The sequence below is a fragment of the Sciurus carolinensis genome, chromosome 14 (assembly GCF_902686445.1).
Source record: "Sciurus carolinensis chromosome 14, mSciCar1.2, whole genome shotgun sequence".
Taxonomy (NCBI): Eukaryota; Metazoa; Chordata; class Mammalia; order Rodentia; family Sciuridae; genus Sciurus; species Sciurus carolinensis.
This window is the reverse complement of record NC_062226.1, coordinates 33,908,489-33,935,346: the sequence shown is the minus strand read 5'-3', so window position 1 is coordinate 33,935,346 and position 26,858 is coordinate 33,908,489. Positions and strand designations below refer to the sequence as shown.

Here is a 26,858-nt window from a genome sequence, read left to right as displayed (position 1 = left end):
GTTCCCAGAACATATAGTTACAGACTTCTGGTAACACCATGAAGAGCACACTCTTCTCCTAAGTATGCAACAGGAGCCAGCAAGCAAAAGACAGGGAAGTATCGGCCTTTTCCCATCCTTCCAAAATTTCTTCTTCTGAATTTATTCGGCATTTAAAAAACTAATATATAATTGGTTTAAAACTAAGTTTGGGCTGTTTGGTAGCCATTAAAGCAAAATAGGAAAGCGGGGGAAGCTTTCCTAACTTCCATAAAACTTTAGGTTAATAAATAGGATTTTAGTTTTTCTCTAATAAATTCGACCTTAGGCTTTGGTGCCTCTTGTCTACACTAGAAATCAGGTGTCTGTTTTGACACACTGTATTTACTTATTTTAAGCAGAACTTAACGTTACTCCCCAGTGGTCTGCAAAACTCTCATCCTGAGCTGGTGCTCTAACTCGCGGGACCCCCTGAGTCTGACCATGACAAAGGCTGCCTGCCAGGTTTCACCCAATCGGAGACCATCAGGAATTCACACACTTCACCGAGGTGCCCTAAGGAATGAGATGAATGTCTGCCGAAAAAACTGTGGCCCCATTAGAAATGTTAATTGTTCCTTCGCCAACTCATATTAAAATACTGAAAACCAAAACAACGGAGGCAGAATCTCCTGCACCAGGAGACGCTGGGCTGCTCCGTGGCTTCGGCTGTCCCTGTCCCCGCCGACTCCGCCCGGTGCCACGCGGTACAACTCGGGTCGGCCGTGAGTCCTCGAAGGCACTTTCGACATCACTTCACCAAGGGGACCGCGGGGATCAGGCTGTTCTCCCCAGGCTGCGCCGGCGGGGGTGAACCCCGAAGTCCCTGCCCAGGGCTGTCTTCCCAGCTCGCGCCTCCGCGGGCGTCGGGAACCTCCGCAGACGAACTTGTCCTCAGGGTCCCCCGAAGCCGCACGGTGGTCTCCCCTACCCTCTCCCGCACACGTCCCTGCACAGGCCCGACACATCACCCGGGCAGGGCGCGGAGGGGCCGCGGGCGGGGAAGCCCCGGGGAAGGTCTTACATCAGCCCGCCCACGTGCGGCCGCTGGGAGAGGGCGAGGAGGGAGGCAGCCGCCGCGCTCCCCGGCTGCGCCTTTCCCGGCCTCCGCCCCGCCCCGCCCTCCCGCCGCGCGCCTCCCCGCCAGTGCTTGGTGCAGCCGCGGCCGCCGAGCCGAGCGGCGCCGCGCGGGGCCGAGTGGAGCCGAGCAGCAGCCGCGCCGCGTCGCCGGTTTAAGCGCAGTGCGGGGCCGCGGCCGGGGGCGGCGGTAGTGAGGCCAACGCTGCGCTCCAGCCCCCTTTTCCCTCCATGGTTTCTCTCCGCTCCCGCGAGTAACTTGGCTCCGGGGGCTCCGCTCGCCCGCCCGCTCGCACGCCGCACGGGACTGCGCTGCTGGCCGCTGCCGCGAGCAGACCCCCTCCGACGGCCCTCGCCGCGCAGGCCGGGACGCCTCTCCCCCCTCCGCCCCGCCGCGGAAAGTTAAGTTTGAAGAGGGGGGACGAGGGAAACATGGACATGAAGAGGAGGATCCACCTGGAGCTGAGGAACAGGACCCCAGCAGCTGTAAGCAGAGCCCCTTCGGGCGCCCGTGCCCCCCAATGACTTGCACGTAATGGTGGCCACCTGCGGGGCGCGGGCCGCGGGTTCGCTGGCCGCGGCGCGGCGCGGGGAAGGGCGCAGCTCGCGGGCTCGGACGGGGAAGGCGGGCGGGCGCGGAGGGGGGAGCGAGCGCGCGGGCATTAACTCTTTGGCGCCCGCCGGGGAAGGCAGCGGGTGGGGAAAAGCAAACTTGGAGCTGCTTGCTCGCCGCCCAGGTTCTCTCCCGGAGGGAGCGTGTGCGTGTGGCCGGCGGCGAGGGAGGGAGCGGGGGTTGTGTAACGCTGGGAGCCATGTTTGCAGCCTCCTGGGATGCGGGGCCGGGTGGAGGCCCGGCCTGCCGAAGAGCCTTGCCGCCAGCACCGGCTGGGCCCGCTGCCCGCCAGGCCGGGCTCCTGCGCGACCCGGCTGGTGGGGAGCGGCGCGGGCTGGTCCTGGGGCCGGGCCTCGCGGGCCGTTCCGGCCGGGTAGAGGCAGGGCCGCAGGCGCGAAGGGGACTCGGTTCCTTTGAAGGCGCGGAGCCCCCTCGGGCGCCAGGGGCCTGGGCGGGCGCGGCCTGGCGCTCGGAGCGGGGGAGGGGCGAGTCCGGGCGGCGGAGGTGGCGCAACCGCCGCCCCTCCCGGGGCCAAGTTTGAAAAAAGGACGCGGTTCCCGCCATTTTTCAAGCCTAAAAATAAAACTTTCTTCGCCATTTGCCTCGCTCTCGATACGCCCGCGGCCTCCCCCAGGCCGGTCTCCTCGGGCGGCGCTGAGCACCGTCGTGGCGGCGGCTCCGCCCTCCCCCCCGCGGCGCGGGGTCGCAGCCCGCGGCCCCTGCCCGGGGAGGCTGGCCCCTCGGTGTGGGCGGGCGGCGGCTCCTCGCGCCAGCTCGGGCGCGCCACAGCGCCATGTTGGCGGGCGCCGTCTTCCTCCGCCGGTGAGCCGGCCCTGCCTGCCCGCCCGCGCCGCGGGCCCCCGGGCCGAGCCCTCGGGCCGCCCCCCGCCCCGCTGCGGCTCGGCTTCCACTGGCGGGAGCCGCGCGCTCGGCGGCCGCCGACTCATCCCCTCGCGGGCGCGCTGCCGACCCCCTCCCCCTTCTTAAAAGGGCAACGGCGGCCGCCGCCTCCACCGGCCCGGGGATCAGCGGCCTTCACCCCGCACGTGCTCGGTGCGGCCTGTGCGGCCGGTCGCGCGCCATTCGGCCGCGGAGCTATTGCCACGGCGGCTCGGGCTCCTGGATCCTCTCCGCCGAGCTGGCGCGGCCGACCCCTCGGCGGTGAGTGGCGTTCTCCAGCCGAGGGGAGCCCGAGAGCCTCCGCCCGCCCGGGGCTGGCGGGCCGCGTCTGGCGCACGCAGGTGGCTGTGGTTAACAAGTGGCCGACTGGTGGGGCGGCCTGCCGGCGTGCTCGAGGCGCTGCAGCCTCGCCCCGCGGCTGGGAGGTCGCGGGAGTCGGGTTCCACCGGCACGCGGTCCTTCCGTCCAGCAGCAGACATTTTGTGCCTGCCACGTGCTGGTGGGGTGAATGGTCGAACGTCCTCTGGCACAACGAGGAGAGGTGTGTGCCCTCCCTGAGGCTTCATCCCAGACCCTTCCATGCACGTTAATCCAATGTGGACTAAGGAAATTTAGCCAAAGTTCCCGGAAGGAAAATACATGCGTGGGACTGCAGATCGCTTTAAGATCTAGAATTTAAATTCTTTGAGGTGTTCTTAAAGCTAGAGACCTTTACAGTGCTTGTGTTCCCTTTGGGGACTAGAGGTGGCCTGCTCCCACTATGTGGTGTTTTTGTATATGTGAATTAATATATTGTTTAAAAGCGAACGTGTGTGTATGTGTAGGTGCTGATTTTTTTTTTTTTTCCCTCCAATTAAGCCTTAGCTCTTGCCAGAAACAGGCCAGCATCCTGTGACTGTTTAATAGAGATTTTAAAAGTCAGTTTATGGGTTATACTACACACCTTTGGAGAGCGCCAAAGCAACAAGTGGCTAGTGAATACTGCATAGGACGATACTGACTTCCAGAGCCCACTAGTTTATTAAATATGTGACTACCCACAGTGTGCTAGGTCCTGGGAAACCATTGTGAACTAGACTGGAAATCACCCTGCCCTCTGGAAGCCTTAGACTCTGGGGGACACACTAATGCCCGTTGTACTTTGGTGGGTTCTCAGAGGGACCTTGGAATGAGTGCCTTGGGAGGCAGGCAAAATTTGAGGGTAGAAAGGAGTTTCCTAGGCACTCTTACAGGAATACTGAAACCAGTGGCAATTGGGAGAGCTGAAGACTTCTCAAGAGAAAATCTGTAGATTTTTGAAGAATTTAGGGGGCGGTTGATACTGGGAATTGAATCCAGTGACTCTCTACCACTGACCTGTATCCCCAGCCCTTTTTTGTTTTGGGATGGGGGTCTTGCTAATTTGCTGGAACTGGCCTGAAACTTGGAATCCTTTTGCTTCAGCCTCCTGAGTGGATGGGATTATAGGCATTATCCTTTAGGCAAATGAAAAGTTCCAAAATGACCCCTTTAAAATCAAATAGTCACATGGCACCTCATGTATGATGTGCTAGAACACAGTTGGTATTGTCAGCTATTAGGAAGTTAGGCTTGACTTCTGGGCCCTTGCAGATTCTGGCTGGTCATTTGGAGAAACATGAAGATCCTACTCCAGCATGGAGGGTACTATTACAGTATGGTCAGGGTGCTCTGAAATATGGAAGTGTTTTCATGGTTGCCTGTAATGATTTCAGTCAAGTGAGATCTAACTGTTTGAGGGGAGTGAGTGGGGACTTGATTACTTGATTACAAAAATGTCATGTTAAGACCAGGTGGACTTTGTGTATATGTCATTTTCATTTTAATTTTAGGACTTGAAGGAGACCCAGATAACACACAAGTTAACTTTTCCTGTGATTTTGTTTTTTGCCAAGAGTGCACAAGATAGTAAGTTCAGGTCACATATTACTATGTCCCTATTTCTTATAAACATGGGTATGCTCATTTCTCCAAGGGAATTAATTTTTTTTCTAAGTCCAAACAGCTCTTATGTCTGTATGTTCTCATGGTGGGAAAAAATGGCCCAAGATGATATTTTAAAATAATCTTCATAAGGAACTCTTAACCGTGTTAAAAAAAAAATAGGCAAGAAGAGGAAATATTTTTTGGTGCTGAGGGCCTAAATCCAGGGCCCATTCCCTAGGAAATGTTTTCTATAAAACAGTTCATTAAGAACAAATTGTTTGGACATAACTTTACTATGTTTATATATGAATACATGACCAATGTAACTTTACATCTTGTAGAACCACAAGAATGGGAGATTATACTCTGTGTGTGTGATATGTCGAAATATACTCTGCTGTCATGTGTATTTTTAAAAGAACAAATAAGGAATAAGTCATAGTGCTAGAGCATGTATATGTATATACCACAAAAATTGATAGTATTGTCTATAAGGTGAGAAGATATTGACATGGAATAGCAAGATGTAAACCACATTTAGCTGTGTTCCATTATGTGAACAAGTCACTCATTTGTTATGAGCACCTATTAACCCTGCATCTCTGGCGTCAGCTAGACTTTACATTTGCTGTTTAATTTTTTCACTTAGAAAACCAAGTAGTTCCTTCCTGAGATTTAAAAATCTCTGCCCTATGAAATTAATGGTGTGCTATATGCTGAACTGTGACTTGCCATAGGCTTCTAGTGGGTAGTCTTAGTTGAGTTGGGGGTTTAGATTTTTCCTTAACCTGCATCTTCCTTTTTTGGCCCACAACATCTTTCGTTGTGTACTACCATGCAGTTTTGAGCTCAATCAGGTATTCTAATTGGTTGTATAACAACTAATTGAACTTTTTTCCTTGTGTAACTAATACATCTTTGTTGAAGAAAAATTAGATACAAATAAACCAAAAGATAGTAGATATAGATAAGCAAAAAGAAGAAAACAAATTGCACATGCCCATTCTACCATCTGTATTCGTTTTGGTGTAGTCTACAGAATGTTTAATTTTTTTTCCAAATTTAGATCATATTATCAATGTATATACTTTCTTGTTACCTCAAAAAAAGTACTGCAGTGAATATCTTTATCACTTTTTAATGTTTCACAACCTCTTTATTAATGTCTCAAAAGATCAAAATTTAACTATCCCTTTAGGTTGCTTGCCAAATTTTTCTGCCAAATTGCTTTTCAGAATCCCTCCCTTTATATACCCACCAGGAGGATATGGGTGTTTCTTTCCCTGAAGCCAACGGTCCTGCCACTGAAACACCAATGTGAATATGCTGTATTGTCATTATGAAAACTTTTTGGGGGGTGGGGGCACTGGTTATTGTACCCAGGGGCTCTCTACCACAGAGCTACAGCCTCCACCCTTTTTAAGTTTTTTGAGTCCGGGTCTCCCTAAGTTGCTGAGGTTGACCCTGAACTTTCCATCATCCTGCCCAGTCACTGCCCAGGCCCGGGGATTACAGGCTTTATACCACCACCTCTCCCCACTTGAAAACATTCTTTTAAAATAATATGATAGAAAGTTTGAATATTGGTTAACTCAAAAGGATGGAAACTGGTAAGGGCTGTAGGAATTGCTTTTTCTTTATTTTGTATTCTTTTACTTAACTGTAATAATTGTGTATTTTCTAATTAGAGGAGAAGATAACTCAATAGTATTTAATTCCTCCATATCTTCTTCTGTGACAGAAGCATAATGTAATTTAGAAGATCACCAACCACTTAGTGAGACTGGTCTTTTTTCAGACCGTAGCTGGGGAAGTAGGAAATGAGGGCAGGTTGCACAGGATGAGAGGGAATGCCCAGGCCAGTTGGGTGAGTGCTGCTTCTGGGGAGTCTGAGGCAGGAGGATCCCAAGTTGGAGACTGTCTGGCAACTTAGTGAGACCCTGTCTAATAATTTTTTTTTTAAAGGGAACAGAGATGGACTGGGGAGATAGCTCAGTTGGTAGAGTACTTGCCTTGCAAGCACGAGGCCCTGGGTTCAATCCCCAGCACTGCAAAAAAGTGGGGGGCAGACAGAGATGCAGCTCATGGTAGGTAGAACGCTTGGCCTAGCATGTGGGAAGCTCTGAATTCAATCCCCAGAATTACAAAGACATTTTAATTTTTTGTGGTATCATGGATCGAACCCTGGGTCACTCTACCACTGAGGTAGTCCCCAGCCCTTTTTATTTTTTATTTTGATACAGGGTCTCCCTGAGTTGCTGAGGCTAGCCTCAAACTTGTGGTCCTCCTGCCTCAGACTCCCAAGTTGCTGAAATGACAGTTGGGCACCATTGTGCCAGCTGCAAAAACAATTTTTTGAAAGTCTGTGACTACAATATAGTTGAGGTTTTTCAGTGAAAAAGTAATTATTACTAATAACTGTGGAAAGCAGAATTAAAGTAACATGGTTTGTGTTTAGTTTTTAAATGTCTACTGTAAATTGGTGTTTAAGAAAAAGCAAGTTTAATTGGAGAAGAAGAGATAAGAAGAATTTGGCCCCCAAATTAAATGGTCCTTTGAGCAGAATAACAGCTAAGTGTCTTGGACCAAATAGCTCCCTGACTTGTATGCATAGATGTATAAGTGCCTGCCCAACCCTTCCTCCTGAAGTAATAGCCCTGAGAGAATTTGGGACACTACAAGGAGAAAGGAGGCCCTTTTCTCCTTGGATTAGAACCTCTGGTTTATTCTGGATCTAGATTATGCCCCACCCTGTCTCCAGCACCCTCTTCCTTCCCTTGCCCAAGAAAGAATGAGGGGAAGCTTAGCTACTATTGTGAGGACCCACTCTGAACCTCAGAGTTTGGTATAAAGATTATTTTAAATTGAAGACATTAGAGATTCAACAGATAAAAGAAAGGAACCTACTTGGAGCTTATCTGACTTCAAACACTTCTGAGAAATGACAGCATAAATTTTCTCTTTGGGGTGCCTTCTCCCTGGGGAGACCAAGAGCAAGCTACAGTGAAAACCCCTTTCTAGAGTAGTTTGTGACTCTAAATAGAGACAGACTAAGACACAGACCGCTCATACTTCTGTGTAGATGACATTATCATAAACTTTTTAATTTCCCTTTTGTTCCCCTAAAAGTCCCATTTGCCTTTACTAAGGATTTCTCTCCCTTGTCTTTCCTCTCCTAAGCCAGGTAGATAAGCCCCCAGTTCTCGCCCCTCTGCGTTCTTCATCAGTATGTAGTTGCGTTTGATCGCGTGGTGCATTCATGAGTGTGCCTTATTTTCTGTACATTTGTCAGATTAGTTTACTGAACATAAGGGTGTTTTTCTCCCTCCACCATAAATGCTGCTTCTCTGTTGCTGGAACAGAATCTGAGAGCAGGACTGTTTTTGCCAGCATTCTGTCTAAAACATCAGACGGACTCACAGGCTGCTGGTGGGGCTTCCAGGCCTGTTACCTTTAACGCAGCCCTAAACGAAGCCCTGCCCTGGTCTCTGCTTTATGCAGCACTTCCTGCTCTTCTCTGCTTATTCCCCAGTGGCTCATCAGCTTACTGCTGCCTCTTGAGCTCTGCTCCGGGGGAGGTGCAGTTCTTTACATTCTTAGCCCCCCTGAGAGAGTCAAGGCATTTACCACATAACTTCCTGCCCTACTCATCTCAGTAAATTCTGTTGTTTTCTACTGGTGGAGAAAGAGATCTCACTTGTATATTGCCTGAATTTCTCACTCTCCCACTTTGAGACTGACTTGCACATCTGCACTCATTCTGGCCTTCTCTGTTTCAAGGAGAAGTGCAGCGTAGTATACAGCAGCATCACGTTGTTAATGTGCATTTATTTATTTTTGGTACCAGGGATTGAATCCAAGGTCACTTAACCTCTGAACCGCATTCCCAGCCCTTTCTTGTATCTTATTCAGAGAGAGGGTCTTGCTCAGTTGCTTATTGCCTTAGTAAGTTGCTGAGGCTGGCTTTGAACTCCGTGATCCTGCTCCTGGCTCAGGCATGTGCCACTGCGCCCAGCTAATGCAGGGGTTTGTTTCGTTTGTTTTTTTTTTTTAACTTGTAGCTGAACAATTTTTATGTTTATTGCCTATGTATATATTTTTTTAATGGAAGAGAAATTTGCAATAAGTGTGTTAGGGCTGGGGATGTAGCTCAGTTGGTAGTGCTTACCTCCAGTGCACAATGCCCTGGGTTCACTCCCCAGCACCTCAAAAAAAAGTGTTAAAAGAGGGGTTGACATTTTTAAATAAAGAACTCTTAAGAACACATATCCAAATGCTTATGTTCTTTTACCTACTGATGGATTCTGAAGGGAAAAATCCCAAATAGAGAAGGAATTTTATGTAAAAAGATGGCAGGGAAGGTTGGAAGATGATTTATGGTATATTCATACACAGATTTCTTTCATCCGCAAAATATTTGCAGTTTTATTTTTGTGGTACTAGGGGATTAAAACCAGGGCTCACACATGGCTACACAAGAACTTCACCACAGAGCTAGCTACATCACCTGCCCATTTTTTAATTTTGGCACAGGATTTAAGTTGCTGAGACTGGCCTTGAACTTGTGATCCTCCTACATCAGTCTCCTGAGTTACTGGGATTATAGGCATAGGTCACCATGCCTGGCTGTAAAGTTATTTTAAAGTACTCCAAGTTATATGATTTTGAATGCACAAAAACTAAAGTAAATATGTATGTGAATGTATTAATGGTGGCATTAATGGGTAGCTTTTGGTGGGGGCAGTGCTGAGAATGGAGGAACTTGGGACCTTGCACATAGAAAGCAGTTGCTCTACACCCCAGCCCAGAGTGACTTTTTAAAAAATTGTACTTTTTGAATAAATTAAAAGTTCATTGTTGAAATTAAGTTATATGGAAAAGTCTTTTCACGTCTTACTTTTCCTATACTGTGGGCATTATTACTGAGAGTTCTTGTATGCATATGAATAAAAATGATCTGTTTCATACATTTTAATCATGTTATACATGTATTTTATACATTGTTTATCTGAGCATGTGTTCAGAAAATGAGTCCCATTTTGATGAGTATTTTGTTTCCTAATTTTTTTCATCTTTTTTTTTTTTCTCTTTTTTACCTAGTGAGTTCTTGTGCCATATTTTAGTCCTTTTGAGCTACTATAATAAAATGCCTTAGATTGGGTATCTTGTAAATGATAGAAATTTTATTGCTTACAGTTCTGGAGTCTGGGAAATTTATGATCTAGGCACATGGGATTCAGTGTCTAGGGAGGGCTTTTCTCTTCTTCAAAGATAGTGCCTCTTAGCTGGGCACTGTGGCACATGCCTATAATCGCAGGGCTTCAGGAGGCTGAGGCAGGAGGATTGTGAGTTCAAAGCCAGCCTTAGCAACTTAGCCCTACACAGCTTAGTGAGACCCTGTCTCAAAACACATAATGAAAGGGCTGGGGATGTGGCTCAGTGGCTAAGCACCCGTGGGTTCAATCCTGGTACCAAAAAAAAGATAGTGCCTTTTTTTTTGCTATGCAAGAAACAGGGACAGGTGTGCACTCCATTCAGCCTCTTTAATAAGGTCACTAAATCCCATTAATGAGACAGAGCTCTCTGTTTTCATCACTTCCCAAAGACCCCACCACTTAATTCTATATCTTTGGGTATTTTAGGTTTCAACATGAATTTATTCAAACTACATTTGTGTTATAAACTTCCAGGTGTTTGAAACTACTGTGTTAGCTTTGGAGTAACACTCCTGACAGGGTCTCACAAAGTTGCTCAGGGCAACCTCCAACTTGGTGATCCTCCTGTCTCATGCTCGAGTAGCTGGGATTATGGACATGTGTCTTCACACCTAGCTGTCCCCCACAATACATAGATAGTACAGATGGATAAAGTAAACAGAGGTCCCTGACATTCTGCCCAGTCCCTTTCCCCAGCAGTTATTTCTGAACATTTCTGTGCTATGCTATGACAGCTTCATGAGGTATAGGTATTATTATCTAAAGAAAACTAAGTTACAGAGAGGTTAAGCGACTTGCCCAGAATCACACAGCTTCTAAGGGGCAGAACCAGGATTTGACCCCAGGTATTTATCTCCAGAACCCAGCTTTGGTCACAGTTGACCTTGAGTTTTTAGATGTGCTGATTCCTTGTCAAAGGATAGAAGAATGCAAAGGTATCAAAAGTGGAAGGAAGGAAAGGAAGAAGTAAAAGGTACAATAGGCCTGAGCGCATCCTGAAGTCAAGAATTATGAAGAGGAAAGTAGTCATGGTAGAAAGAGGTGGCAAGGCATTTATGATAATGTGGGAATTGCTGACTCTGAATCTCTTTCCTTTGTAAATGAGTGGAATGGAGTGCTTGTACAAAGCATAACAAAAGAATAAGCACTCCATAATTGACAGCAATTAATAGACTAGAGTAGCAGCCTTAGATTTTGTATGGGAAGATAAAGACATTGTTCCTTGCTCCTCTTCTCTTTAGATTCTCAGCATCTCTCTTCCATGTGCATGCTCATTTAATGCTATTAAACATGGTAGATTCACGCAAGAATGCCTTTGTGGGGCAGTTAAAACTGTAATTTGCATCACTGTAAGTAGACCAAAGGGTGTTAAAGTTGCAAGTTTCCGAGTCAGCCCTAGAGCAAGAAAAGCTATAGGGATTATGAGAAAAGGAGAATTTAAAAGGCCTGGAAAAAGGAAACTGATGTAACATAGTTCTCTACCTGAGAAAGATAGATCTTCCTCACTTGTAACCCAGATGGTTCTTTACTTTGAATTCAGGATTTTTCTATCTTAATGTCTTCCAGCACCGAGATAGTGTTGGTAAAGAGTAATAAGTCCAGAGTTTGAAGTGTGCTAATGAAGAAACCTTTAGCCGCAGCTCGTTAGCGATCTTGATAGGAGCAGTAAAGCTCTCCTCTTTCCCTTGTGGTCGGGTCAGGCCAAAAGGGAGACATTACCTCTGCACTTGGACTTGGATAAAGCCCTCCTTGAGCATCAGACTTGGGAAAAGACATACTTTCTTTGAGAACTGGAATTTCTGTTTGTAAAAAATGGAGACCATGGAATAACTTTCCATCTTTGAGCTTATTAGTACATTGCTAATGACGATCTAAGGGTTTTTTCATTCATTTGTAACTGTGATCTCGGTCTAAATAAAACACTGCTCTTAAATAGATTTTTTTTTTTTTTCTGTATTGGGAATTGAACCAGGGACACTTAGCCACTGACACTGAGCCACTGAGACATGGTTCACTAAGTTGGTTAGGGTCTACCTGAGTTGCTGGAGCTGGTCTCAAACTTGGCAATCTTCCCTGCCTCCTCCTCCCAAGTTCCTGGGATTACAGGCATATATGGGTGTTTTTGAGGGTATTTATGGTTGGAGTTTTCTGATTGTTCTTTTTTTATTTTTTTATATGATCTTGAAAGCTTGTCCCCCTTTTGTCATTCACAGGTTCGAGAACTTGTCTTGGACAATTGCAAATCAAATGATGGAAAAATCGAGGGCTTAACTGCTGAATTTGTGAACTTAGAGTTCCTCAGTTTAATAAACGTAGGCTTGATTTCAGTTTCAAATCTCCCCAAGCTACCTAAATTGAAAAAGGTAAGTATTTTTTCTTTAAGTAAAAGAGAACTGACCTAGGAAGGGGAAACTGTATGATTTTGCCTGTAAGGAAGCAGTGCAGCAGAAAGCACGTGGCCTTTGGGGCTGGGATCGATGGGTGATCTCCTACAGGTTCCTTCATCTCCCAGGCTCAATTTCTTTAGTTGGAATCTAGGATACCATTTGAACTTGCAGAATTGCAGTGATATTTGGAAGTCATTCATGTTGGATGTTTAATAGTACTTATAAAGAATTATTTTTTAAGTGATTTATTGTTGAGTTTTTTATAATGTTAACTAGGTTTTGTTCTAGTATACTGTAGTTCACGAACCACAGAGCCTCCATTCTTGGTGTTCTGTGTTGATTAAGGGTGAGCGTAAGTCAAAACTTGCAGGTTTATAGTCCATTGTAATTCAGCCCATTACATGATTCTTCATGACTAGGAGGTTTGAAGTGTGTTGATTAGCAAAAATCATTTCCCTATCCTAGTTGATGGCCCATTCATTGTTTGTACTCTACCAATCCGCTTGTCTACTCCCCTCCAGTTCTTCCCCCTTAACTTATAAGCACAGCAACAGGCCCAGAAAGGGACAGCAATTTGCTTCCCACAAAAGTGATTAGTGTTGGAGCCAAAATTAGAACCCATTCCTCCTAACCTAGAACCCGTTCCATTAATAGGAAAAGATGTATGGTTATATAAAGTTTTGCAGAATTCACCACTGTTCCAGTATTCACTTTTTTAAAGAACTTTTGTTGAATTTTTATTTTAAACAAAAGCACACACGAAAGAAGTTTTATAGGAGGCCGAGGCAGGAGGATGGCAAGTTCAAAACCAGCCTCAACAACTTAGTGGGGCCTGGAGTAACTTGGCAAGACCCTGCTCAAAGATTAAAAAGTGCCAGGGATGTGGCTCAGTGGTAAAGCATCCCTGGGCTCAATTCCTGGAACAAAAAAAAAGGAAAGAAAGAAAGAAATTTTATAATCATTTTTAGGTAAAGAACACATAAGCTATTTGGGTTGTTTTCGTTGTTAAATACATGAATTTAAAAAACTAGAAGTGTGCGCCCCAGCCCCATCTTATTTGCCTTGCTTGTTAGATGTTAGGTCATACACGTTCAGTCTTGTGATTTCTAGGTGACCGATGAAAAAGAATTTCTCCTTCTAAGTATCTACTGCAGAGATTCAAGTATAATCCTGTTGCATTTGCATGGGTTATCAATGACACCAGAAACTCAGCCTGCTTAAACTTTTGTTTAGCATAACCTTGTTGCAGCAGATCGTTAGTGTTTTATATTCTATTCTGTTTTCTTAGCACCCTGGTAAGTTTTCCTGAATTACTTTGGTCTGTGTATTTTCAGGTATATTAGAAAGTCAACCTATCAGTAATTATTTATACAGGGATTTTATCAAATCTTTCTGAAATTTTTAAATATTAGTTACTTGTGGAAAATGAGTAGATCTCTTACTTAAAGACAGTTTGAGTGTTCTCTCATAGCTAGTAGACACCCCACAGAACAGACTGTTATAACAAGAAACAAGTACTCAAGTAAATTATGTCACAGATTTCCTAGATTTACACATTTATTTCATTTCAAAATTAATACACTAGTAAATGCTGTGGTAGATGGCCTTGTTGTCCTACTCCATAAGATGTTCATGTTGGAAAGATGTGACTAGTACATGAATGTGATGTTCTAACCTCATGTCCTAAACACAGACCAAGAAAAGTGATTTGGTTTTTATTTTGCTTTCTTAAAGTCAATAAAGCTCACAATTGGTTTTTTTTTTTTTTTTTTTTTTTTTGCGGTGCTGGGGATCGAACCCAGGGCCTTGTGCTTGCAAGGCAAGCCCTCTACGGACTGAGCTATCTCCCCAGCCCTCACAATTGTATTTATTACAGACATATGTGTGTATGTAAGAGAGAGAGAGAGAGAGACGTACACATTGGGTATCAAACTCGGGGCCTCATGCCTGTTAGTCAAGTGCTCTACATTGAACTACATCTTCAATCTTTTTTTGGATTTTATTTTGAGAAAGGGTCTTGTTAACTTGCCCAGGCTGACCTTGAGCTTGCTATCCTCCTGGCTCAAACTCCCAAAAAGCTGAAATATCAGGCATGTATCACTACGCCCAGCTGGACTACTATTTTTAGATCCCAGACCATAGTTGATTTTTAAAAGTTCTCTATACTGCATAATGTATGTATTCCATTGCATGCCGAAGACTTCTTTACATGAAGTTTTCATATGTAGTACACCAGTACAGTAGCATAGTGGGGAGGGCATGGATTCTTAGGAAGCTGGCCTGCCTGACTGAATCATGGGGCCACCATTGTAATAGCTGTGTGATTTTTTTAGGCCAGTTACATTTTTATGGTTAATTTTTAGAAGCTAAACCTAACTTTACAAACATGCAAAATACTAACACACTTTAAGCAGGAAAGTCTTTAGTTTTAAGAAAAAAGTAACATTTTCATTTTCTATACTTGACCTAAATTTTAATTCTGTCCAGTAGAACCAAAACCTCCTGAACCCCTTTCAGTGTCATTCAACACTTGAACTTCTTCTATATCTGGATAAAAAATCCATTCACAAATGAGCTGTGCTATTCGATCACCCTTTTTTACTTCAAACTTTTCTTTGCCAAAATTAAATAGCACAACACCAACATTTCCTCTGTAATCTTCATCTATGACACCAGCTCCTACATCTATGAAGTGTTTTGCAGCCAAGCCAGAACGTGGAGCTATTCTTCCATAGCACCCAGAAGGAAGAGCTATCTGAATGTCTGTTTTCACAAGGGCTTTCTCCATAGGTGGTACTATATAATCATAGGCACTGTACAGGTCATAGCCCGCGGCCCGCTTGGACCCTCGGGTCGGGGCCGTGGCGTGCTCCGAGAGCCGTACAAAGCGGAGCCGCAAGCCGCCCTCCTCTGCAGGCCGGGCCCGCTTGCTGGGGGAGACGGCGGTTACTTCTGGGGTGGCGCCGCCCGCTGCCATTATTCCCCGCTTCAGATATCAGGGCCCACAGGGAGACGGAATCGCATCACCGTGCTGCGCCGCAGGCTGTGGCCAATACCACGTGCAGAGTTCCTTGCAGCATCCAGAGTGCAAGACCTCTTGAGCGTCTTTATGGGCTCATTTCTGGGGCCTGTCCCAGTGTCTTCCATAATGTGGTTAGTATTGTCCAGAACCACGTTGTTTCAAATAGGCATTGCAAACTTTCCTTGGCACACAAAATAAACTGCTCAGAATGCACAGACCATTGCTCTTTCTGACAGGTGTAGAGTATTACAGCTTAAAGAATTCTAGTTTGTTTCCACCTGCTTTTTAGGCTAGAGCATGTATTCACTGATGGTAGAGGTCAGTTCTTAAGCACACTGTTTGTTATTAGTAGCTTATGAAGAAAACAGCATTTCTTACCTAGTCCAACACCAAATGTTGCTGGGATCTGGACTTACTTGGACTTAAATAAGATGAATAAATATGCCTTAATAGAAATAAGGGTCATTTGTTCTTGACGAATGGAGTGTGGTGTCATGCACCTGTAATCCCAGTTACTCAGGAGGCTGAGGCAGGTGAATCACAAGTTTGAGGCCAGTCTCAGCAACTTAATGAGACCCTGTCTCGAAAACAAAAAGGACTGAAGATGTCGCTTAGTGCTTACCTAACATTTAAAAGTCCTGGGTTCAACCGCAGCACCATGCTGCCTACTCGGCTGTCCCCGCTACCAACCCCCCCCCCAAAAAAAATAATAAAAATAAATACCTTAATGATGTGGGGCTTTTTGTTGTTGTTCTGTTTTTTTGTTTTTGTTTTGTACCAGGGATTGAAACCAGTGGCACTTAACCACTGAGCCACATTCCCAGCTGAGACTGGTTTTGAATTTGCAGTCTTCATGCCTCAGACTCCCAAGTCACTGGGATTACAGGCACGCGTCATCACACCTGGCTTTGATGTATACTTGTGTGTGCTGTTTGCATTTTCTTTTACAGCTTGAGCTCAGTGACAATAGAATCTTTGGAGGTCTGGATATGTTAGCAGAAAAACTTCCAAATCTCACACATCTAAATTTAAGTGGAAATAAACTGAAAGACATCAGCACCTTGGAACCTTTGGTAAGTAATTGAGAATTTGGAAACTGGGAATTACTAGTCATTTTCATTTTCATATTTATAGTGGGGGAAATGATTGGGAAGAATAACTAATCAAGAAAGTGATGGCATTTTACTTTCTGTAGGATCCCAGTTTTAAAAATCAGAGCTAATTAACAGTATCCTATGTGGGTTTTATTTTTGTCCTTTTACAAAATCATACTTAGAAGCCTCAAACATGTTTCTTAATATTTTCCCCCAGACTGGCTAAGTTATTCTATGCTTATTATAATAGAAAATAATTAACACTGAGTGGCAGTCTAATTATAGATTTAAACAATTAAGGACAAGTTTTAGATCTTCTACGTCTTGATTTTGTGCTATACTGGATCTCTGTTGCCTAAAGTTTTGCGTGGAAACCCTGAGGTCTTCCTTAGTCTTATAGATGGGGATTAAGTTATGGAAAGCTGAGTTTAAGTGCCACATGGGTTTTTGAATTGCTGTGTGACCTTGGGCAGATGACTTCTCTCTGGTCCCAGTTTCCTCATTGATGAAGCAGGGAAGACAGTAATCCCTGCCTTCCATAGAGGCTGGAGGGATAATGGGTTTATTTCATTTTTTTGTTTGGAAAACTGTCTAGTTGCAAACTCAGTCTGTGTTGGAGGTTGTGAGGGGCAGCCCCACAGCTGTGCTCTGCCAGCAGGTCAGAGCTCTTTCAGGATCCAGAAGAATGAAGCCAAGAGAATAAGACATTGTCTTTTTTTTTCTGATAGAATATTTTTAAATATGTGAATTTAACATAATTTGTAAAGAATGCTTTATTGATATTTCAGGACAAGACCATTAAATTGTGGCTTCTTTTAATGGAGATGTTTTAGTGCCACAGTTATAGGGTCTTTCCCCTCCCAATCAATAATTAAGACTGCTGCAATACAGATTTAATTACCTTTTACTGAATCCCTTAATTTTTACATTTCATTACATAGGATGTATTTTAGAGCTTATATTTCTCATAAATGTTGACAGCCTATTTCTTACCCTTATTCTGCAAATTTTGCCCTTTTTTGTTAGATATGTCCAGACACTTATTCCCTTGTTTTTACTAGTTGTTTTTTTTTCCCCTCCAAAGCAACTCCCATTGTTAAACAGATGTTTATTGAATTTCCCTGTGTCCAAGGACATTAACATTTGTCCATTGAATCTTTGTGTAACCCAGAGAAGCAGGAATGTCCTTTAGAGAAGAAAAAACTGAACTTAGAGAGATTAAATAATTCCTAGGTGTAAATGGCAGGGGCACGATTCAAATCTAGGTTCACTGGACATGCCATTGCCCTTGGCACCTGTTGCTCTTTCTACCTTTAAGTTTATTCCATACCCAGATGGGTTGGGGATTCTGACAGGAGCACTAAATTAAGTGCTCCCCAGTGAAATGGGCTACCCTGAACTTTTTGTTATTAATGAATGATGGACTTCTCAATTCTGGCTCACTGTGAGTGTAGGAACAGCCCCTCCCTGTTCTTTTTCAGCAGAGTACCAGGCAGTACCTCTTCATGCTAGATGACTGGCTGCTGCCTCATTCTCATGGCAACCTGAGTCCTCTCCGATTATCAGGAGCCTGTGTCAGTGTTCCAGCACACAGATACAGAGCGGAAGCAAATATTGTGTGGGAGTTATTTGCTTGAGTGTTCTGATCTGGTCTGGAATGTATGAGAGCTTTGTGAAAGTGGCTATGATAGTCTCAGTCCCCCAGGACAGTGAAGGATGAGAAAGATCTGCTATGCCCATACCATGTACTGTACTGGGATGCATGTATCAGTAATTGTCAAAAAGCATTCTGCTGAGTAGACAGAAATAGCCTGGCTCTTGTTTTACATTGAGAGAGCTAAGTCTTGGATGAGGCTGAATCTCTTGTCCAGAGTCGCATGCTCTATGGCAGAACCACGGTGTTCTATACCAGGACTATTTGAAAAAAACCAAATACTTGGTTCCTACTATACTTGGTATTCAGATTCTTGGGGGTGCTAGGCTGGTCTCCTGAGGTTCTAACTTGTAATAAAGCCAATCTGTGGAACAAATGAAGGGGGGAGATGTTGGGTTCATTTGGCTTCTGCAGGTGTTCTTCAGTGGGGAAAACACCATCCTCATCCTCATTAACCACATACATTGTGAACACTACGTTGAGCCCAGTTCTTAACAGTCATTGCAATGATTGTGAATGCCTCTGCTTGCTACAGGGACATTAATCGAGAGACAAAGAAGGCATCAATTCAAACGTCCTTGGACACCTTTTTTAAGAGACCTGGGCCATCCAAACCATCCCCCAAAGCCCTTCTAAATTCTAAGAAGGCAAGCAAAATTATTGTTAATAAAATGTTTACTGTTTATTATGGCTAGCCTGTTAGCTTAGGTCAAATTTGTAGTATGGTAGAGTTGTGATTTTTTTTTTTTTTTTTTTTTTTTTTTTTTTTTTTTTAGCAGTATTTACACATTACATTGGGATCCTGATAATTTGTGTATTTTGTCCGCGTTGGGCCTTAAAGCACAATTTTGCTACCTTTAAACAATTCTAGCTAGAGTTCTATAGTTATTTGGGATTTATTGTTTACTTGCTTTTGTTGCATTTTTCTAGCATACTTTTTGGCATGTCCAGATTATTTGATGACAGGTGCTTTGCCAGGAATAGTCAAAAATCTCAGAAACAAGAGCCTTGGTGGCCCTTTGTATGAAATAGTCAACAAAGCTAAAAGAGTTTGAACATTGTAAAGCATTAGATAAATATCAAGAGGATGTATGTGTTTTTATGCACCCATTCCTAGGAAATAATTTTGAGATGTAAATGGCTCATTTAAAGAATTTTTATAATAAACCTCTTTGGGAAAGCTGCCTAAATTTATTTATGGTTGTCTCTTAGTTGATGTAGAGTCAGACTGGAAGAAGAGAAAGCTGGTGTATGCTGGTTATTTGTCTGGGGTGGCTTTGTAGCAGTTTTTCCTCTGGCAAGAAGTCGTACCTGGCTTCTGGAGGTCAGGGCCCGCCCAGCGTGAAACCTAATCTGCAAGCTACTCAATACAAAAGCAGCTCTCCTGAGGACTAGAAAAGCCAGGGATAGCTTTCTTAAGATAGCAGGGCTAGCTTATATAAGCACATTATTTGATCCACAAACTCTGAAATCGTTGTACCTTTGTATTTGAGGGGTACACTGCTTGCCCGTGGCTGTTACCCTGCTCTGTGTCCTCCCTGGCTTTTAGTTCTTAAGGCCTCTCCAAGACTACGCCCACATGGGAGTGTCTTCCTGATCAGGGACATCAAAGTCCTTGGTGTTCGGGTCAGCAGCTCTGTCCTCTAAGGGGCCGGACAATCAATATAGGAGGCTTTGTGGACTGCACAGTCCCTGTCACACTGCTCACCTCTGCCATTGTAGCACAGAAGGAGCCATGCATAATACATGAACAAATGTGGCTGCATTCCAAGGAAACTTTATTTTACAAAAACAGGTGGTGAGCCAGAATTGGCTGGTGATCTGTGGTTTGCTAACCCTGCTCCAGAACGGATTTTCAAATCATTTTGTATCTCCCCAGAAATAATCACAAGGATTCCTCAAATCCTGAAGACAAGGTTTTGTTTTGTCTGCATTTCTTCCCAGGTCCTTGTGAATGTTTCCAAGTAAAGCATCAGTGTCTTTTAAGTACCAACTTTTTTAGTTTATTTCATGCAGATATCCTCTTAATGTTTGTTTGAGGCTTTTTTGGTGTAAGTTTCTTAGAGAATACCAAGCCTTTTCTCTTGACTCGGAACATTAGAAGTTGATGTTTATGAAACTATACAGTTAAATGCACTGCAGGCTTATTGACCTGTTATGGAAGCACCAGAATGGGTACCATGATACATTTTTGCATTTGCTTTTTATGTGCTGCTCCCTCTTCTCTCACTTAGGAGGGTTTGCTGTCACTTTCTATTACTGTCTCCTGGCTTGCCTATAATAGCCTTCAATCTCTTAATTCACCCTTAATTGAAATTTAACAGATCTGGGATTGAAACACTTGTGCAGTGTTATAATATAACAAATGAAGACTAAGTAAGATGCATGGGATATTTTTCATACTCACTTTGGCCACTCAGAAAAATTTTCCTTGGGCCAAATTTTTAGATCTTTGCTGTTTTAGATAGATGAAATGGATGGTTCCAAAAAATGTAAAGTACTGCAGCAAAATTTCAAGGTATGGCAAAATCGAGAATTTACATTAGAAAAGTCTGATTATTGTGTCAGTCTTTCCCCCAGAACTTTTAAAGAAGAAAGGTATATGTTTCTCTGTATTTCTGAAATTTGAACTCTTGAGTTCCCTTCCTTTTCCTCCCACCCTGTATTAACCCCTGTCTTCCCTGACAATTCTGCTTTGCTAAACCTCATATGTCACATCTCTATCCCCAAGTAGAATTTAAGCACTTTGAGATTGAGGACTTTGTCATACAAATCTCTGAATGTTTTCCTGTGCTAAGGTTTGAACTAAGTTTATCAAAGTCTGATTGTTTCATGCTATGAAGAGATCTGTTTTTAAAACTTCATTCAAATTTATATTTCTTTAGACTAAATGCTGCCAGAAAAAGACAGTTCTGAGAAAATAGTTGTAGGAAAGGAGGGATTGAACCTAGTATGCTAATATAAAGGTGGCACGGGGCTTGATAATTTTTTTCTTGTGTAGAAGACTGAGTGGGTAGCAGCTGATTGAAAACCTAGAATTTTGCCTCTTCAGGTAAAGTTTAGGAGTTGTGTTTTTTGATCCTATCCTTCAGAAAAAGTTGGATTGTCTGAAAAGCCTGGATCTATTTAACTGTGAGGTCACTAATCTGAATGACTACCGAGAGAGTGTGTTCAGGCTCCTGCCCCAGCTGACCTACCTGGACGGCTACGATCGAGAAGATGGGGAAGCCCCCGACTCAGATGCGGAGGTGGATGGTGTGGATGAAGAGGAGGAGGATGAAGGTAAGTGGGTTCTGCATCTGGTGACCCTGACTTCTGCCTTTGAAAGGTCCAGATGAAAGCTACTGAATGTTGCAACTGTTGAGGAAAATTATTTATATCTATGCACGTGGGCATGCCATGACATTTGGAGCTTGGATCTCTTTTTTTGTTTTGTTTTGTTTTTGCATGGAGGGTGCGCAGGGAGTTGAACTCAGGAACACTCGACCACTGAGCCACATCCCCAGCTCTATTTTGTATTTTATTTAAAGGCAGGGTCTCACTGAGTTGCTCAGCACCTTGCTTTTGCTGAGGCTGGCTTTGAATTTGAGATCTTCCTGCCTCAGCCTCCTGAGCTGCTGGGATAATAGGCGTGCACCACAACACCCAGCTCGGACCTCCTTTTTAATTTTTTGTTGTAGATGGACAGAATACTTTTATTTATTTATCTTAGTGTGGTGCTGCTGAGGATTGATCCTAGTGCCTCACACATGCTAGGCAAGCACTCTGACACAGCTACAACCCCAGCTCCTTGGACCTCTTTTTAACTTAAAAATCTTTTAGGACATTTGAAGCCTTAAAATGACTCAAAATAAAAATGGTTTGTTAGCAAATGGTCTTTTTAAATTTGGAGCCTAGAGATTGTTGACTGCACCACAAAACTCCCTGATACACTTGTAGTGTACCTCAAGAATCAGTCTCCTGTCTCCATGCCTTCCTCCTGGCTGTCACCTTGGTTACTGTCTGTGTGTCCTTACAAGCTCAGCTTCGTTAGCACCTGCTGGAAATATTCCTTGACCTACAAGCTAGGTGAGCTTCCTCTGTGCCTGAGACCTCCCCCTGCTGACCTCACAGGCTTGCCAGTAGGTAGTATTGTCTTCCTGTTTGTTGTGCACCAGCATCTTTTGGAACAGAGACTGTCTTTTCTCCTTTCCTACAGAAGCTGGCGCTTGGTGGGTATTCCATGCCTGTATGTTACAGCCAAATAAAAATAAAATAGCTTTCTTCCCTTTGATATACTGATTGGAGTTTAAGAAGATAATGATTTTAACGTACCCTATGGGAAATCCCACTTTTCATTAATAAGGAAAATAATCTGTGGTCATAATGTAGAATTAAAGCATACTTTAAATATTTTTGGCATCATAGTTTTTTTTACATTCTAAGTATCTTTAAGAATCTTTTTACATATTTTCTACCCAAAATATCCCTCCTGATGAGCTTGTTTTCCTCGTACTCAGTCTTGTTCACTCAGAGTTACCCTCAAGAGTAAAAGAAGAGGTAGAGGGATTTGTTTTCACATCAGTCAGCATGAAGAAAATTTGGTCTCAGAATTCTGGTGTTGCTGGAGTTCACACTACTGTTACATTTTGAAGCATTAAAAAAAAAAAATACATGTCTTCTTTAAAAATCACAAAGTAGCTGGGCACAGTGGTTCACACCTATAATCCCAGTGGCTCAGGAAACTGAGGCAGAAGGAGCACAAGTTCAAAGCCAGCCTCAGCAACTTAGCAAGACCCTGTTTCAAAATTTAAAAAATAAATAAATAAGGGCTGGGGATGTGGCTCAGAGGTAAAGCTAAAATGGAGGAGGAGGAGGAGGAGGAGGAAAAACATCAGTGGGTGCCAGTATGGTATAGGATCTGAAAGCATTTTTTATAGTTTTGTTTTATAATAGATTGAGACAGGCAAAAGTTATTGGCATACAAGGTGGTAAATGGGTAGAGTAGGACATTTTGCCTAGTTTCAAATGTTTATGTCCTTTCACTTCAGGGTTTTCAGTTACTTCTAAAACATTGATGTTTCTTGTTATCTGAGTTTACCTTAAACTGGTGGGCCCGTCACACATGCAGGTGCTTGTAAAGGAAACTCAGAGAGAGTGGAGGTTAATTCCTGAAAGCAAAGATCACTGAGGCTGCAAGTTTCAGAGACGGTGGTAAGGGCACTGAGGACTGAATTCAGGGCCTCGAGCGTGCTGCTAATAAGGACATGCTCTCCCACCGAGCTGCAGCCCTCACCAAGCAGCAAATATTTGAGTACCTTCTGTGTGCCAGACATTGTGGAAATAGTGATTCCAAAGCCAAAAGGCATGATTGCCATCCCCTTGGATCTTCCTGCCTGCTGAGGAGAATTTTAAAATTGATCATTGACAAATAATAGTTACAAGTGAGCTGTGATGGAGAAGCTCCAGGGAGAGCCCATAGCCTGGTGTTCAGAGTCTGACTAGCCTGCCGGAGGAAGTGATGGAACTGAGACATGGAGGTTGGTCAGAGTCAGGCAAGCAGGGAAGAAAGGGCAGAGCGTGCAGGAGGCAGGAAGGAGCTGCTGCTCTCCTAGAGGTCAGCACGGAGGGGGCAGAGGTACAGGTGACCAGGTTACCCTGTAAACAGGAGACAGGACAGCAAGTTGTTCCTGATTGGAGAGGCTGGCTTTGAGGTATCATTACCCAAGAGAAGGAGATTGCTTTAAAATACAAAAATTGTTTTTATAGTAGGAAATTGTAGATATTAGCTGGGCATGGTGATACACACCTATCCCAGCTACTTGGGAGGCTGAGGCAGGAAGATAACAAGTTTGAGGCCAACCTGGGCAATTTAGCAAGGCCCTATCTCAAAAAGGGTTAGGATGTAGCTTAGTGGCAGAACACTCCTAGATTCCATCCCTGTGTTCCTAATGCTCAACTTTAGCAGTGATTGGTTGTATCTGCCGTTGTCTTACAAACGCATGCCTCTACCTGTGTCCCCCTCCTGTGTTCTATAGCAAATCCTAGACCTATCGTTTCCATAAGAATTGTATACATCAGTTCACCAGGACTTTGAGCCTTTCAACTTGGACCAGAAGACTAAACTGTACCTCCTGGTGGACAGATGGTGGCTGCAAGCCTTTTTGGACATTGGTACAATGAACAAATGCTGGGCTGCACTGGCATCCTGTGGGCCACCCTGTGGTGCCCATGTGTCTTTACAGGTGCACCCGTGGAGCAGCAAGGGTATCTGATTAACTCTGTTTTGGACTGTTTTCAGAAGGAGAAGATGAGGAAGACGAGGAGGACGAGGACGGTGAGGAGGAAGAGTTTGATGAAGAAGAAGACGAAGACGAAGATGAAGATGTAGAAGGAGAAGATGATGAAGATGAAGTCAGCGGGGAGGTCAGTCCATGCACCTATTTCCTGCCCTGCTTTCTGTCTGTAGTGAAGGCAAACGTGTGGGTGAAGAAGAAAGACCAGGAAAAGGCCTCCTGAATAAACGAATAATGTGATGAATTCAGCTCTTGTCCCTCTTTAAATACTAAGTGAAATGCCTACTGATTTCTAGTTAGGCATGGTGTTTGACCCTGCAGGGTAAGCTTTGGCCCTTTGACTGAAAAGGGTCGAGTATTCAGTAGAGTAGAAAAATGAATCTGAGAATTGATAGTATGTGGGTTCCTTTGTTGTATTGCTGGAAGTGTGTTTCCCAAGTCTAAACGCCATATTCGGTTTGATTGAATCAACGTGGTGTGTGCCTGCTGTGTTAAGAGTCAGGGTGTTGAGTGAAGCAAGAGTGTGGTCCTGTCCTGAAAGAGCAGGCGGTCTACTATGTGGGGTGCCCGGTAATACAGTGTCCCCGAGAACCTGGTAGAAGGACAGGACAAAAGAGTGGCTCAGCTGTGACCTTCAAGGAAGTTTGAAAATAGGCAGAGAACATGAGTTGTCCCAGTAGGCATGCTCTTGTGAAAGGAGAGCATTCTATGATGACTTCAGACCTTGGAGCGAGCGTCGTGTAGGAGTGGGAGTGTTGGTGTGTCTGGGACGGAGGCAGCTCGGTGGTAGAGCACTTGCCTGGCATGTGAGCCCTGCTCTCATCCCTGGCCCGAAACCTGCTTTGAAATCAAGATTTTAAAATCATTTCTTGAATTTTCTGTTTTAAGTTATGTACTAATGAAAACCTTTCTGGCAAAGAAACTGCTTATTTCTGACTACTAGTTGTTTTTAAGAAAAGTGTTTTAAATTAAATTAAGCTTATTAAGGAAAATCAACAGCTCTCAGTACAGCAAAGTAGATGAAAATAACATTTTCATCTGGGATGGTTTCCTCTGGGATGTACTGAGTTTATCGCTGTCTCATCAGTTTGTCAATCTAATAATGTCACACTGTTTACCATACTTTAGGAAGAAGAATTTGGGCATGATGGAGAGGTAGATGAAGATGAAGAGGATGAGGATGAGGATGAGGATGAAGGTGGGTCCTCAACTAAAAATTAGATGAAAACATCCTTTTAAACGTTTTCAGACACCATTATTTGGTTTACTGCTAAGCATAAGATTTTTCTGTGTGGGGAGTTCTTCCATTAAAAAGGCTTATTTAAATTGGATCATAATTTTTCAGGATGTGTAATTGGCACCTTTTCAGTTTTGTCATTGTTCCTCCTTTTCCCACCACAACCAAGACAAGTGAGTTGGCAGTTACTTATTTAATACTGATCTAAAGTACAGGCTCTCAGCCAGACACAGTGGTGCACACCTGTAATTCCAGACTGGGAGGCTGAGGCAGAAAATCACAAGTTCAAGGCCAGCCTCAGCAACTGGTTAAAAGTTCAAATTTTTTGAAGAGTGGGGATCTAACTCAGTGACAGAGCACCCTTGGCTTCAGTCCCCAGTACTGCTGGGAGAAAGAAGAGGGGAGGAAGGAAAAGTGGCTGAGGTCTCAGCCAGGTTGTTGCTGTACTTTCCATTTGTTCAGACTTGCTCAGCACCCTCTCTATGCCAAGCATTGGACTAAACTGAACACTAAGTATGACGGTGGGTAGGACCTGCTCACTGCCTTCAAGGAGCTTTTAGGGACATGATTTAAATAGATTTAATTAATTTCATTAAATTAGCCATGAATTTTTATTAGTTGATAAACCAGGACTCTATATGCCTCTGTCTCTGATATTCTAAGATTTACTTTTATTTACTTTTGAGGCTCAATTTCGCCGCTTTCTTAGGCGGGCCCCAACTCTTGGGCTGAAGGGATCCTGTATCTCAGACTCCTGAGTAACTGGGACTAGAGTTGTGTGAAACAGTTGAGCGCACTCCTGTAATTCCAGTGACTTGGGAGATGGAGGCAAGAGAATTCCAAGCTTGAGGGCAGCCTGGGCAATCTGGTGAGAGCTTGTCTCAAAATAAAACTTAAAAGGACTAGAGATACAGCTCAGTGGACGAGCACCCCTCGGTTCATTCTCCAAAACTGGGAAATAAAAAAATAAATACTCGGAAGAAAACAATTTAAGGTTGAAAAAACTAGGTTAGCTTTGCTGTGTGGTTGAGGTGCTGCTGTGCATTTTGCCCATGTTGGTTCTATAGTCGCTAAATTTCCTTTTAATTAATGCCTTTTAATCAATAATGTGTGAATGCGGTCAAGTTTACATTTTTTTAGTCCAACAAAAAATTGCCTCCATTAGCAGCATCCTAGGGAAATGCCTTTCCAATGATCGGTCTCAAAGTCAATTTTTGTTATTGTACAGAGGAAGAAGAAAGCGGGAAAGGTGAAAAAAGGAAGAGAGAAACAGATGATGAAGGAGAAGATGATTAAGACCCCAGATAAACTGCAAAAACAGAACTGTTCAGTATTGGTTGGACTGCTCATGGATTTGATAGCTGTTTAAAAAAAAAAAAAGGTAGCTGTGATACAAACCCCAGGACACCCACCCACCCAAA

At 44.0% G+C, this 26,858-nt stretch overlaps 2 protein-coding genes across 2 annotated transcripts; one reads left to right on the top strand and one right to left on the bottom strand.

Moving 5' to 3' along the window:
• The first annotated feature begins 1,171 nt into the window (after positions 1 to 1,171).
• Anp32b (acidic nuclear phosphoprotein 32 family member B) lies at positions 1,172 to 26,858 on the top strand. Its single transcript, XM_047524899.1, has 7 exons — positions 1,172 to 1,581; positions 11,982 to 12,131; positions 16,128 to 16,250; positions 21,018 to 21,207; positions 24,206 to 24,330; positions 25,329 to 25,398; positions 26,666 to 26,858. Exons 1-7 carry the CDS (start codon positions 1,528 to 1,530, stop codon positions 26,731 to 26,733), a joined length of 780 nt encoding a protein of 259 aa, XP_047380855.1. The 5' UTR covers positions 1,172 to 1,527; the 3' UTR covers positions 26,734 to 26,858.
• On the bottom strand, positions 14,558 to 15,156 carry LOC124964503 (deoxyuridine 5'-triphosphate nucleotidohydrolase, mitochondrial-like). The gene has a single exon (XM_047524900.1). The coding sequence runs from the start codon at positions 15,130 to 15,132 to the stop codon at positions 14,629 to 14,631; it is 504 nt and encodes a 167-aa protein (XP_047380856.1). The 5' UTR covers positions 15,133 to 15,156; the 3' UTR covers positions 14,558 to 14,628.

What these genes read in the sequence shown, in the direction of transcription:
- Anp32b (XM_047524899.1), top strand. Translation starts at nt 1,528, where the DNA reads ATGGACATGAAGAGGAGGATCCACCTGGAGCTGAGGAACAGGACCCCA. An exon ending in GGAACAGGACCCCAGCAGCT is followed by an intron (nt 1,582 to 11,981) that starts GTAAGCAGAGCC and finishes TGTCATTCACAG; the next exon opens with GTTCGAGAACTTGTCTTGGA. An exon ending in AGCTACCTAAATTGAAAAAG is followed by an intron (nt 12,132 to 16,127) that starts GTAAGTATTTTT and finishes TTTCTTTTACAG; the next exon opens with CTTGAGCTCAGTGACAATAG.
- LOC124964503 (XM_047524900.1), bottom strand. Translation starts at nt 15,132, where the DNA reads ATGGCAGCGGGCGGCGCCACCCCAGAAGTAACCGCCGTCTCCCCCAGC.